General features: G+C 38.4%; 1 protein-coding gene across 1 annotated transcript in view; it reads left to right on the top strand.

The window, feature by feature from the left end:
- The window catches only part of LOC113026334 (solute carrier family 23 member 2), an 84225-nt gene that overhangs the window by 49649 nt on the left and 20520 nt on the right, over positions 1–14056 (top strand). Inside the window, exons 6-8 of the mRNA XM_026174991.1 lie at positions 2119–2236; positions 3779–3935; positions 12353–12606. Of these exons, the coding sequence (XP_026030776.1) occupies positions 2119–2236; positions 3779–3935; positions 12353–12606 (529 nt within the window). The remainder of the gene's footprint in view (positions 1–2118; positions 2237–3778; positions 3936–12352; positions 12607–14056) is intronic.

Here is a 14056-nt window from a genome sequence, read left to right on the forward strand (position 1 = left end):
TAGCTCACCTCTGAGTGGGGGGCCTCCACATGTTAGCCTATCTACATGATTGGTGGGTCAGAGTACGTGCAGAGATGCAGCTGGCTCTGTCTGTGTTAAACATCCAAGCTCTGGGTTTCTCTGTGAAATTTCAGAGGAGCTTCCTAACCTCAAACCTGCAGAACATTTTCCTCAGGCTGGAAATATCTTTGATTTTTCCTTTTTTTGTTTGCCAGTGGCTACATTTGATTGTGACACATTTCAAAATGATCTTAAAGATGGTATCTGTCATTGTCATAGTGCCACTCACACTGTTAAAAATGATGTTACAGTTCTGTACTCTTTCTCACTGTGGGCAATGTATCACCTTTAGTTGAGGGTGACAATAACCACACCTTCTATGCTAGCTCTCTGCCCCTGAAGGGAGTCCAGGATGCTGCACCAGTGCTCTCAGACTCGGAGGATGTCACTTTCCAAGGTGGTATGCACAGATGTCTCTGTGCAATGGTGCATCGATGAGAAGAGTCTGAAATGCAGTGCAGCATGAGCCACATACCAGTGCTTACCAGCACTCAAGCATTTTCTGTCTCTTAAGAGCCACCCATGTTACAGGCCATCTGAGGCTTTTCTCTCTGGAAGCACTCTTTGTAGAAGCTCAGGTATGGGATATATTTGGCCAGGCGGAAGTAGATCTTATTGCCTCCAGGGCAAACACTCTCTCCTTCTGTTCTATGCCATACCTGGCAAAGAACAAAGACCCGCTCTACCTATGAGAGCAAGTCACCTACTAATCATGAGGTTGGTGGTTCGATCCCTGCCTGCTCCTTGGGCAAGATACTAACCCCAAGTTGCTCTCCGATGCAATGTGTGAATGTTAGATAGAAAGCTCTTGTGTAGAAGAAGCATACAAAAAGAATTCTTTTATGAACGGGTATGAATCGGTGAATGAGTCAGTGTATAGTGCTTTGAGTACTCAGAGCAAAGTAGAAAAGCACAACATAAGAACCAGTCCATGGGAAGACGTGCTCTTAAATGCATATCCGCCAGTAGAAATGATACTTCCAGTTCTAGAAAGCACTTTTATAGTTGGGCGCTGTTTTGATTTGAGGTCCTCTCTCTCCTCCGAGCTGATCATTCTGAAGCCAGTCTCCTCCTCTTTGGTAACTCCCATGACCCCTGTGTACTTATATCCATCTTTTCTGTGTGCCAATAAAGGCTGTGAAACTATTTGATTACCTTTTCCATTGGCTCTGCTTTCTGGTTCACCCTTGGTATTTAATCACACAAATGATGCAAACCTACAAATAAAACAACAAGAAGCCAAAAGAGCCTGACAAACATGAATGCGGACATTTTGAAATGGACACTGAGAGAAATCAAAACACCAAACCAAAATCCTAAAATAGAAATAAAAATAAAATCTTCAAATACTAGAACCACCATGAACATCGACCATTAACCAAGACTGAAATATGGGGTCAAATTCAAAAACCACAATCAGTCTCAAGCATCATGACATTAATTCTATATTGACAAATTTACCCTCATTTATTTTTAAAACATAAATGCCTACTGTGTTAATCCACATCTCCAGCTAAGAATTGTGCCCTGTCTAGTGCTACCCTGTGAAATCTGTCTTCATTTAACATTTCTATCTTGAGATAATGCAGACTAATCCTGTTATATAGAGAGATATTTGTGGGTTTTAAAAGGTTGAGCATATCCACCTCCTGGTGCCATATATGGATAGTAATCAGTCATATCCTTCATAACTTCAGCAGTCTCTCTCTGGCCCTCATCCATCAATAGAAGTGTCAGTCCATATCCTGCAGCTTGTAGAAGCAGACATGGACAGCTTATTTGTAAATCACCTCTTTACTTCTATCTGACCAGTATTCATGCACAGTATGACATCTTTCATCACATTTAAAGTGTTACAAAAACATATCATTTTCAGGTGTCAAGTACCAGCCATGCCTGTTGTGTAAAGTGGCATGTTTTCACTTGCCCTGACCTCCCTGTAACAGTGAACCATGCCCTGCTAAAAAGAAATTCCACAAATAGCTGGAAGCAAGGGCCAAGCCTTAGGGGAAATTACTATGATTAACACATTTTATCCCATTTTCTTTTTTCCTATAGCACAGTGGGTCTGATTCTACTGTTCTCCCAATATCTCAGCAACGTTGATGTTCCAATGGTTTCTTACAAGAATAAAAAATGGATGGTGTTCCAGTATCCACTCTTCAAGCTGTTCTCTGTGAGTTGTCAAAATTTCCAAGTCTAATATGTTTCACTTGCTTTCCGTTGTGATAAAAAAGATCAAATTAAATGATGGGACCCCAAAAAAACAGTTTCGACCATCCTAACCTTGCTTCATAAAAAATTTAATGAAAAATAAGTTGTGAAATCATGTGGAGTCAAGTCAAAGTCTGCCAGTCAAGTTAGACTTGAAAAAACTAAATGTTGTCTATTTGTATAATAGACAACATTTGTATACTGAAAACAAGTTTACAATTTGACTTTTTGTTAAACACTAGTATGTTGAATCTGCCTTTTAACTCTGTGTAGGGATGATATTGCCTCTACTTTTAAACATTATTATGGCAGTCTATAGTGCTGATAACATTACACTGGGAAAAAAATCTTTTGAAAAAATCGTTTTGAAAATAGAAAGAAAAAATAATATAATTTATTTTTAAGCTGTTGTTCTTTCCTCTTTCATGTTCATGCAATGGGATACCTTGAAAGTGTCTGTGCTCGGCTGAAACACAATCCTTTTGTGGCTCCCAAGAAGACAACAAGCATCAAAACTTGGCGTGCTTTCAATAAACATTTTTCTAGAATGAGATCTGTTTCATATCAGCAGCTACATCTCTGCTGCAGATAAAAGAAAATTAAAAAAAGTTTTGATGACAGCATCATCCATGGCTTTCTTTTTAAGCTACTAAAAAAATAGAGATTTAAAAGAATGGCAAAAGATCAAATGGTGGGTAGAAATATTTCCAGAAAAGTCTGAAAACACCAACAACATCTAAATGCCTGTTGATATTAGAGTAAACAATGCTTAACTGCTCTAGCTATTCATCAGTATTCATTATCATAAAATATGGTATTTTTCTTTCTATCTAAGAAAAGATTGTGTACACATAATGTGTACCCACAAACAAAAGTACACACAATCTTCTGTCAAGTCATATTCTTTTTTAGGCTATCATTATAATGGATATGATACTTGGTAACTGAAATCTTCTAGAATTAATTATCTCAAGTTTACCCATGAACTTTCCATGAATCCCACTCAGTTATCTTCATTCATGGATTCTACAGATCAATGTATCATGATGACTTTAAGGCAGAAATTTAGATAATATAATGAGCTCATTCTGCTTGCATGTTTGCCTGACTATGAGTTATGCTTTCACTTTCCTCGATATGTCCTAAATAAAAGCATTCATGTGCACAGTTCTTTTCTCCCATGTAATCCCTGTACAAATGCGATGATTAAAAAAAACCCACTGGAGTCCCAGACAAACTGTATGCACATGTATTCAGGCTCATATTTATGACAGCTGCAGAAGTACATCTACCAAATTGATCAATAATGTGATCGTGCTTAAGCTGTCACCACCATCTTACATTTGACGAAGGGGTGTGGATGGAAAGGGCTGGTTTATTGGTTTTAAGATAGATTCACGTGGAACATCTTATCACCTCAAAGTGTTACTGAAAACAAATTCGGACTTGCATTTTTTGTATTAGTTAAATTTTTTGTTTTTCTGTTTTTGATAACAAATTCCAGGTTTTGTTTGGCATGTGTGGTGGCTGGCTTATCTGTTTCTTGCTGACCATTTTTGATGTCCTGCCTTCAAAGTCTGATAAGTATGGCTTCTCAGCCAGAACCGACATAAACCTGGATGCTGTTACAAACTCTCCATGGTTCCATGTGCCTTATCCTGGTAAGTGAATAGGTATCATACTTCAAACAGTTCTTTTATTTTACTATATATATATTTTTGTTTACTTTTTTAATTTTCTTGAACACCTTTCCTCAGAAATCTTTAATTTTAGTAGTTGTAATACCCTTATTAGGGAAACTACTTTGCTTCATAAACATATAAAGTTGCAAAAGTCCTGTAGTAACTGCATTATTAAAGATCTGCCATTTATTGCTGTATTACAAATAAAGTAAAAATTCTTAGAAGTTATGTTACCATTTGGCTTGCTTGCTTCTCATTAGGCTACTCTTGATAAACATGCAAAACTGTGGTTAGTTAACCCTTTAAGACCTACCATAGAACCAAGTCCGCCAGAGCTTATATTATATTTTTACATGCTGTAGTGCCATGTTTGGGAGCATTTCAAGTTGCTATACATCAATACAACCATTATAGCCCAAATTTTAATAATATGTATGCATTAAGTGCATAGTAATTGTTGGAAAAAATGTTGAAAGAAGTTTTTGCTTTTTTAACATATAATACAGAAATTTAAGAGGCTTATCCCTCAAAACTGTAAATACAAAATAGTTGCACAAAATAGTTTCCAACCACAGGAAATTTATTTTGAGTGTCTTCATAGTTTTATTTTTGAAAGACAACAATTTTTATGTACTGCAGGAAAAACGAAAATAAATGTTATAGTGCAAATTTGCAAAAAAAACCAAAAAAAAAACCAGCATATGCATCAAAATAAACTATTTCCAGCAGTGCAATATGAGTCCTAAGCATCCCAGAAACGACACAGAAAGTCATAAAGTCAAACATAATTTTTAAAAACACCAGTATAGGCTTACAAGGCCCTGATGGTAAAAAACTACATTTCCGAGATTATGACGTCACTCCCTGTTTCGGGCAGGTAATGGCGGACATGTGATAGTTCTATTCCAGCGTAGGAAGTGTTACGAACAGCTGATCGGATCGGCAATATTATGTTTTTGTTGCTGCAAGCGCTTTTTATGCAATTTTTGCAAAGCTACATGTGGAAGGAAACTGTGACCTAGGAAAAGCTGATGGCATAAGATGTAAGTACAACTCCTCCGGTTTCATATGCAAAAAAAAATATTGCGCTAGCTTACGTGGTTGCAGTTCTACCAGGATTTAAAAATAGTTATGCAAAACAGAGCGTGCCTGCTCCGACCGGCTTTAAAGGGTTAAATGTTGCACAATTGCTGTTAACTGATTCACACATGATTAGATATGAAACTAGACATTTATTTATGATTGATTGCTTAATGCGTATCTGCTAAAACCTTGGTATGTAAGTGAAGAGTGACAGATTGATTGACTGTATCATTCAGGGCATAACACCTTGTGCCAACAGTCAGTTTGCTCTGACTGGTAAGAAGTCATGTGGGATTTGACTGCGGAATGTCTGTTTTGTAGTTTGAAAGAACACATGTTTGTAGAGGATTGGGACCTTTTTTAAAAACAAAAACAAAAAGGAGATCAAAGCAAAACAATATCATTTTGTAACAGGAACAATATATAGTCTAGGTAAGGGTATAAAATGCATTTCCCTGTTGGAAACTCACAGGTTCAGCTTGATGTCAGTATTTTTTTATTCAATAAACATGCTGGGAAAGTCAGCTGTAGGACTTTAGTTGTTTGCACCTATCATCTGCTGTTTACAGATGGTACAAAAGTATCCATATTACTGAGTTCAGATATTCCAATCGTGGCCATAGGCATATAAAATCAAGGATGAAAGCGTACAAACTGCGTCTACTCCTTCTTTTCTTCTGAACGAATGGGTCACTCTCAGGAGCTCAGGGAATTCCAGCATGACACAGTTATAGGATGCGACCTGTGCAACAAGTCCAGGCTTGAAATTTCCTCGTTATTAACTATCCCACCGTCAACTGCTACTGGTATCATAACAAAGGTGAGGTGCATAGTGTATATATGACATCAACCTTCTGGCCTCACTACAGACCTCCAAAGTTCATGTGGCCTTCAGAATAGTGCAGTGTATATAGAAGAGCAATTTATAGAGAATGTCATGGAATTGGTCTCAATGGCCAAACAGCTGCATCCAAGCCAGTCACAACGCAAAGTACAGAAGGGGACAAGGTCCCATAATTTGTACGTTGGTCCATGAGTCCTGACCTCAACCTGACACCTTTGGGATAAATTAGAGCAGAGACTGTGAGCCAGGCCTTCTCTTACAACATCAGTGTCTGACTTCACAAATGCACTTCTGGAAGAATGTCAAAAATTCCCGGAACACTTGAAGCTGTTATAGCTGCAAATGGTGGGCCAACATTATATTAAACCCTTTGCATTAACCATGGGATGTCACTCAACTTGATGTGTGTGAAGGCAGATGAGCAGATTAGCAAATACTTGCCGATACTTGCCAAACAAATACACAAAATTGTTTGAAATGATGGCAGGAAAAACACTTGCCTTTTAATGATGTCCTGTTGTGAACCCAAAGAATTTTGACAGCACATGATAGTTTTTAATGTTAGAAGTTGAAGACTGAAAGCAGTATTAACTGCAATAGTGCAGACAATGATAAAGATAGTGAATGTTAAATAAGTTTAATTAGCATGTTTGGGTTTTATTGGGTTTAGCTGGTGGTACAGTAGAAATAGATATATACCTTTTATACCTTTAATCAATGGAAAATTGCTCAGGAGATTGCTAAAGGAAGAGATTTCCCCAAATATCAAGGAACTGAAAACAAAGTTTTATGTTGCAAATTCTCAAAGATGCTGGGAAAATCATCTTTTCAATAGCTAAAAAAGTCTACTGGCGAGCCAGATTTAAAAATAAATGCATCCTCTAGTGCAGCGATGGGGAACTCCAGGCCTCAAGGGTCGGTGTCCTGCAGATTTTAGATATCACCCTGGACCAACACATCTGAATGAAGTGATTAGTTCATTGCCGGGCCTCTGGAGAACTTCAAGACATGTTGAAGAGGTAATTTGGTCATTTAAACCAGCTGTGTTGGATCAAGCACACATCTAAAACCTGCAGGACACCAGCCACTGAGGCCTGGAGTTCCCACCCCTGCTTTAGTGCCTGTTGTGTTAAAGTTGTGACAATGTTGTATGTAATGACAAGGATTTTAAATTTGATTCTGGATTTAACAGGGAACCTATGAAGAGAAGCCAGTTTGGGTGAAATATGCTCTCTTTCTAGTCCTTGTCACTACTCTCGTTGCAGCATTATGGATCAACTGAAAACTTCTCTGAGAGCTTTTAAGACATCCTGATAATAACAAATGACAGTAGTCCAGTCTAGAAGTAATACGTGTATTTACTACTTTTTCAGTATCTGAGACAGAATGTTTCTAAATATTATAGATGTTGCGCAAATGAAAGAAACCACATATCTTGGTCAAAAACAACTCCAGGATTCCTGCCAGTGTTACTGGAGGTAATGCCATCCAGAGTAAGCATCTGGTTGGACACCATATTTGTAAGATTTTTAGGGTCAAGTGCAATAACCCTAGTTTCATCAGAATTTAGAAGTAAAGTGAAATTAGACGTCTTAGAACTCTTTATGTCTTTAAGACACTCCTGGAGTTGAACTAATTGGTGTATGTCATTTGGTTTACATATCCAACTTTTTCTGTATTTAAAAAAAAGTATGCTATGCCTAATGGAATAATACTACCTAATGGAAATGTGTACATTGACACCCAAACTCAAGGACTTTCTTGACTCAAATGACAACGGAGAGGTCTCTGATTCAACACTGTGGGAAACATTAAAAGTCGTAATGCGTGGTGAAATTATTTCCTATAGCTCAGGCCTCAAAAAGGAGAAGATGAAGCAACTTTCTGAAATTAATAGTGCCATTCCTCGTCTAGAAAGGGCTTACCAGAATTCTAAATCACCTGAGGATTACAGAGAGATATTAAAACTCAAATACGAATACAATGCAATTATGAGTGACCAGGTTACCAACCTACTACTGAAGCTGAAACATAAACATTTTGAGATAGGAGACAAACCCGGTAAATTGCTAGCGCAACAACTAAAAGGAACACGAGCTTCGAGAGCAATTCACAAAATAAGATCTAAATCTGGTGCTTTTCTAACAAGCCCTATAGAAATTAATGAGCACTTCAGAGAGTTCTATCAGGAGTTGTACTCATCCCAGCTGAATGTAACACAGTCTGCCTTAAATGACTTTTTTGATTCTCTCAGTCTGCCTAGGCTAGATGAAGCTGCCAGAGATCAACTCGATTCGGACTTTACATTGCAAGAAGTGGTAGCTGCTATTAAGTCATTTGCATCTGGGAAGGCTTCAGGCCCTGACGGTTTTGGCATAGAATTTTATAAGAAATTTTGTGATGGTCTTGCTCCATTCTTGCTTAGGATGATGCGTGATTCTAAAAACAGGGGCGTACTACCCCAAACTCTGTATGAAGCAAATATTTCGTTAATCTTGAAGAAAGGCAGAGATGACTCAGATCCTGCTAACTTCAGGCCAATTGCTCTTCAAATTTTTGATTGAAAAGTGATAACCAAAATTTTAGCAACTAGACTGAACAAGTACTTGACCTCTATTATTCACCCCGATCAAACGGGATTTATCCCTGGCAGACTTTCTTTTTTCAATGTTAGAGGTCTTCTCAACACCATCTATTCTGACCATGGTAGTTCGGCAGGAGCAGCAATTTTAGCTCTTGATGCACACAAAGCCTTTGATCAGGTTGAGTGGTTTTATATGTTCGAGTCATTACGGAAGTTTGGGTTTGGTGAAATATTTATATCTTGGGTAAAATTTGTATACGCAAATCCAACCTGTTCAGTTCTCACAAATGGAGAGAGGTCGGCGCCATTTCCTTTGCAGCGCTCTGTTCAGCAGGGCTGCCCCCTGTCTCCTGCTCTATTTGCTCTGGCATTAGAGCCCCTTGCGATTAAGATAAGAGCACATCCAAAAATACAAGGGCTCTTGGTCAGAGGGGTTGAAACTGTTATTAGTTTGTACGCAGATGATGTACTATTATACCTGCGTAATGCAGAAGACTCTGTACCATCCCTTCTTAATCTGGTCACCTCATTTGGCAAAATTTCAGGATATACAATTAACTGGGTTAAAAGTGAACTTATGCCTTTATCTAAAACCGGTTCACCGAGTTTTATTTGTAACGTTCCATTCAAGATAGTTAACGACCATCTCACATACCTTGGATTAACTGTTCCTAAAGATCCCAAATTAATTTTTAGCTTGAACTTTGCTGAATTCTTGTCAACATTAAAGCATAACATCGAGTCATGGAAAATTCTTCCCCTATCTATGGTTGGTCGTATAAATTCCATAAAAATGGTCTCTCTTCCTCGATTTCTGTATCTTTGCCAAAATCTTCCTATTTATCTCACTTCCTCTTTCTTTAAGGAGTTGGACTCAATTATTACTTCTTACATATGGAACAACAAGAATCCTAGGATTTCAAAATTACATCTACAAAAATCCAAATTGGAGGGAGGTCTGAGTTTACCAATATTTAAACATTATTACTGGGCTGCAAATCTAAGAGCCTTGACCTTCTGGCAGCAGACATCCTCAGATCTTGGTGATTTCAACATCCCCCTTTGGGTTAAAATGGAGGCTGGCATTGTAAGGGGCTCCTCTCTAGAGGCCCTGCTTCTCTCAAAAGTAGGGAGGGCTGAGAGTCTTAAGAAACTGGGGTTTGTTCCGAAACAATCTGTGCGGATTTTAAACCAAGGTAGAGGTTTTTTTGAACTGCCAAACTCCTCTGTGCAGGCACCAATATGTGATAACCATGCCTTTTTGCCTCCTTGGGATGATAAATCCTACTATGTTTGGAAGGAGAAGGGCTTACTCAAATTCAAAGATCTTTATATAGATGGAAAATTTGCATCATTTTATCAACTTAAGCAAAAATTTGATTTACCATATTCACATTTTTACCGTTACCTACAAGTCAGGCATTTTATGCAATCCAATATGAAGAATTACCAAGATGTTCCACATGAACATAACCTTTTTAAGGTGTTCCTGAGCCCTCCTTACTCCAAACATTTGATTTCTACAATTGTACGTTTGTTTGATGACAGCATTGAAGTGCAGACTACGAGGATAAGAGACGCTTGGAGGGAGGAATTGGGCATAGAAATATCAGAATCAATGTGGGACAAATGCCTATCAAAAATTCATTCCTGCTCTGTTAACAGCAGACATCAATTAATACAATTTAAAATTGTCCATCGGCTACATTATTCCAAGGTTCGACTACACAAAATTTATCCTTCAACTTCCCCCATATGTGACAGATGTAAAACATCAGAGAGCACATTGGCTCACGCTTTCTGGCATTGCCCCTCATTGACCAATTTTTGGTCCAAAATATTTGATTGGTACTCTAAAGCTTATGGGATTTCCATCTTACCCAATCCAGAAATTGCAGTTTTTGTGCTGTGTACGTTCCAGAACTATCCCTGCGACTGTGCGGGTGCCAATCGACCTCGGAATGATGATTGCGAAAAGACTTATTCTAAAGGAATGGAAGTCCGCTGCTCCTCCCTCCTTCAGTGTCTGGCTCAATGACATGTTATCAGTCATTCAGCTGGAAAAAGTTCGATACCTGCAAACACCTGCAGCAAATGTTTTCTCAAAATCCTGGACTCCGTTTTGTTCTCATCTTGAGAAAGCTCACGTTGTATAAACATGTACCATGGCACTGCAATTTCCCTGTTTATTACATATTCATGACATTTAATTTGTTATGGATACTGGTAGTTTCTGATTTTAATGTTTTCTTTCTTTTTTCTTTTGTCTTTCCCTATTGACTATTATTATTGTGCTATTTCTTGTCCTATCATCTCAGCGCCTGAGCTGTATTTGTTTGTTGATGGAGTTTTCTATGCTGAAAAAATTAAAATAAAATATTGGAAATGTGTACATTGTAAACAGGTCCAAGCACTGAACCATTGAAACTCAATAATTAACCTTTGTGTGTGAAGAGGACTTGCCATTTACATGGACAAATTAAAGTCTGTTAGATAGACATGATTCAAACCACTGCATTGCAGTACCTCTAATACCTAAAGCATGGGAAATTCTCTGTAATAAAACATTTAAAGTGAACAGTATCAAATGGTGCACTGAGGTCTAGCAGGACAATTCAATTCAATTTTCTTTATTGTCCCACAAGGGGAAATTAGACAAGCACACAGATGAGTCCATTGTCAGAGGGCATTAAAAGTTCATTTGTAACGTTAAATAATGCTGTTTCTCTATTGTTTCATAGCTGAAACTCTTCAGTTCTCTTTACAACTACTTTTTCAATAATTTTTGATATTGGGGTAGGACTTTGAGTAGTCTTGTGGGAATGGGCTCTAAAAGACATGCCGATGGTTCAGAGGAAGTAATTACTGAAGTTAAGTAAAAAAGATCAATTAGGGAAAGAGTCAATATATAAATATAATCTAGTAAATAAATCAGAAGTAAGGCTACATTAAAATATGCAGATGAGATGCTGACTTAGTCTGATACTATGGTTAAATTATACATCTTGCTGAAGGCTGACGACAGCTTTCCTATTTTAGATGGAAGCGAACAGGGGTGAACCTAAAGGGGAGCATGGTGTGTATTTCAAGGTTTTCGTAACATTGATTGAAAGTAAAGTAATATAAAATACTGTCTCAATTAAATTGCACTAATAATTAAAAATATAAATATTAAAGCTTTTTGCACAAGCCAATAAAAATATACATGGGCCTGTAAAACTCCACTGACCTGAGGGATTTTAGGTTGGACCATGAATTATTGTTAATATTAATTAACGTCTACAGCATCATAACATCTTGTTTTCAACAGCACAAAAACTTTGAAGAACAGAGCAAACTTCAGAATGCTGATATGGTTGTGTCTCTTCATTCACTCATTCACTTGCACACTTTAACGCATTGCAACACATGTACAAAAACTCATAAAACCTTCCAAAATGAGTAAAGATTTTTAAAAAAAAGATACTTTAGTTTATACATATATATCTTATTTTATTTGGGTTTGACTCTACTTGAAAGTGTTTATAATTTTTTGCATTTAAGAAAATGTTCTCTTTAAAAAAATTAATTTAAATGAAATGTAATATGACATGTGAATGCAAGTGAGCTCCAACAGACCAGGTGTCATCATTGCCGACATGATTTAAAGTATCCAGAGTGTTAAAATAAGTTAAACAATTAAAAAGCACAAAAATGGTTTGATCAAACTAAACTAATGGGCACTCAAACTACAATTTTTTACTCAGGCAAATAAATAAATCTTCATGTTTATTAAAACTGACAATGACTGATTCATCTATTAGGTACTGTAGCCACTGACATGATTTCAGTCTTCCTGTTCCTATAGTTTAGGAAAGCTTAAGTATGCCTCCTCTGCATCCACAGGCCAATGGGGTGTGCCCACAGTGAGTTTGTCATCAGTGCTGGGTATGATGGCCGGGGTCTTGGCATCGACCATGGAATCTATTGGTGACTACTATGCTTGTGCTCGCTTGTCTGGTGCCCCTCCACCACCCATACACGCTGTCAACCGAGGCATCGCCGTAGAGGGTATTGGCTGCATACTTGCTGCTCTGTGGGGAACTGGAAATGGCACCACTTCCTACAGCCAAAACATTGCTGCACTGGGCATTACAAAGGTATATACAATCTCTTATCTGGTTGTAGATCTCTTGAAGAAGGCAATTTGTAAGATTTTTAATTCATTTGATTCAAAACATAACAAACATTTGGGGGACTTTTAAACCTTTAGTCCAAAAGAATAGTAAAGAAAAGACAGGAACGCAAGGAGGAAGACATGGGGCCTTACAGTATATGGTTTGCCTGTTAAACCCAGTGTGCTAAACTGGTACCCTCAAGTGGTTTATCAATCACACACACACGAATTCATATGTGACAAGACAACTCTTTGTCATTCCCAAGGAAAAATGGAACAATGGAACCAATTAGTAGATGACCCTGTATTTTATCCAAATTTCCTGAATTTAGAATGCTCTTGTAACCCTGGCATGTCCTGTCTTGTAATACCATCCGAGAAACATGGACTCCGACGACCATGTTCCATGCACATTCATGGTTAAATAAAGAGTAAATCTCAAGTGGTCCAATGAAAGTAGGAGAGTCTGCAAGATTGAATCCGTAACAGAACATGCTTGGTGGAAAGCCAAAATCTTTTAACCTGTTAAGCAATAGGGTTTGGATGTCTTGCAATGATCGGCACTTTATTTATTCTGCTCATTTGTCCGAAGCAGAGCTACCTGTGTCACCCTCCAGAGCCGCGGACATGTGCAGAAATTGTGTTGCACAGACAGTACAGAACACTCTCCTTCCACAGAGGGAAACGAGGGTGGCTGATCGCCTAGTTGCTGATGATGTCAAGGAGTTATGGGCATATTCTTCCCATGCTATCTGGGAGCTCCAGGTGGAGGGATTCATGGACACTGTGCATCAGAGGGAGGCCTCCAGCTTCTGGTTTATCCTCTCCACCTGGTCATAATGTCTGCAGGTAAAACCCAGAAAAAAGACTAACCTGGGTTCCCAGGGCAGAGCAAAACTCTTTTCACACCCAGGAGGTAATTTGAGGACCACAATCCAACAAGATGTCCCAAAGAATTCTCAAGCTGAGTCATTACTTGGGCATCCAGTGAGGATACAGTTTGGGTAAGCTGATGAAGTAGGCTGCCTTAGAAAAGTATAGTAAGGATGACTATGTTATCTGGCGAGCGGGGAAAGGCCAGGGCAAGGCCTCCCAGGTGTAGGAAAAGATCGGAGGAGTCCTGTGGGTGGAGAGCTGCAAACCTTATTTTTAGCACAAACCTGGCAAGCAGACACATATTCCTGGACATCATTCTTGAGAGAGGACCAGCAGAACAGACATTGGATGAAGGTTATTGTCCAGTCAGTGCTGGAATAGCAAGTGAACCAGACCATATGCCACCAATTACAAATCATGGATTCAGTCTACCACGTCAGAGACTCAGGCATCTGAGGGTGATGTACTTCTCCATGGCCTCCTGTTCCAGCTTGGACAGACTGTACAGTCTCAGACTTCATTTTTTCCAATAATTTATGAAAATATGCTCCCCTCAA

This window comes from Astatotilapia calliptera, chromosome 7 (genome assembly GCF_900246225.1).
Source record: "Astatotilapia calliptera chromosome 7, fAstCal1.2, whole genome shotgun sequence".
Lineage (NCBI taxonomy): Eukaryota > Metazoa > Chordata > Actinopteri > Cichliformes > Cichlidae > Astatotilapia > Astatotilapia calliptera.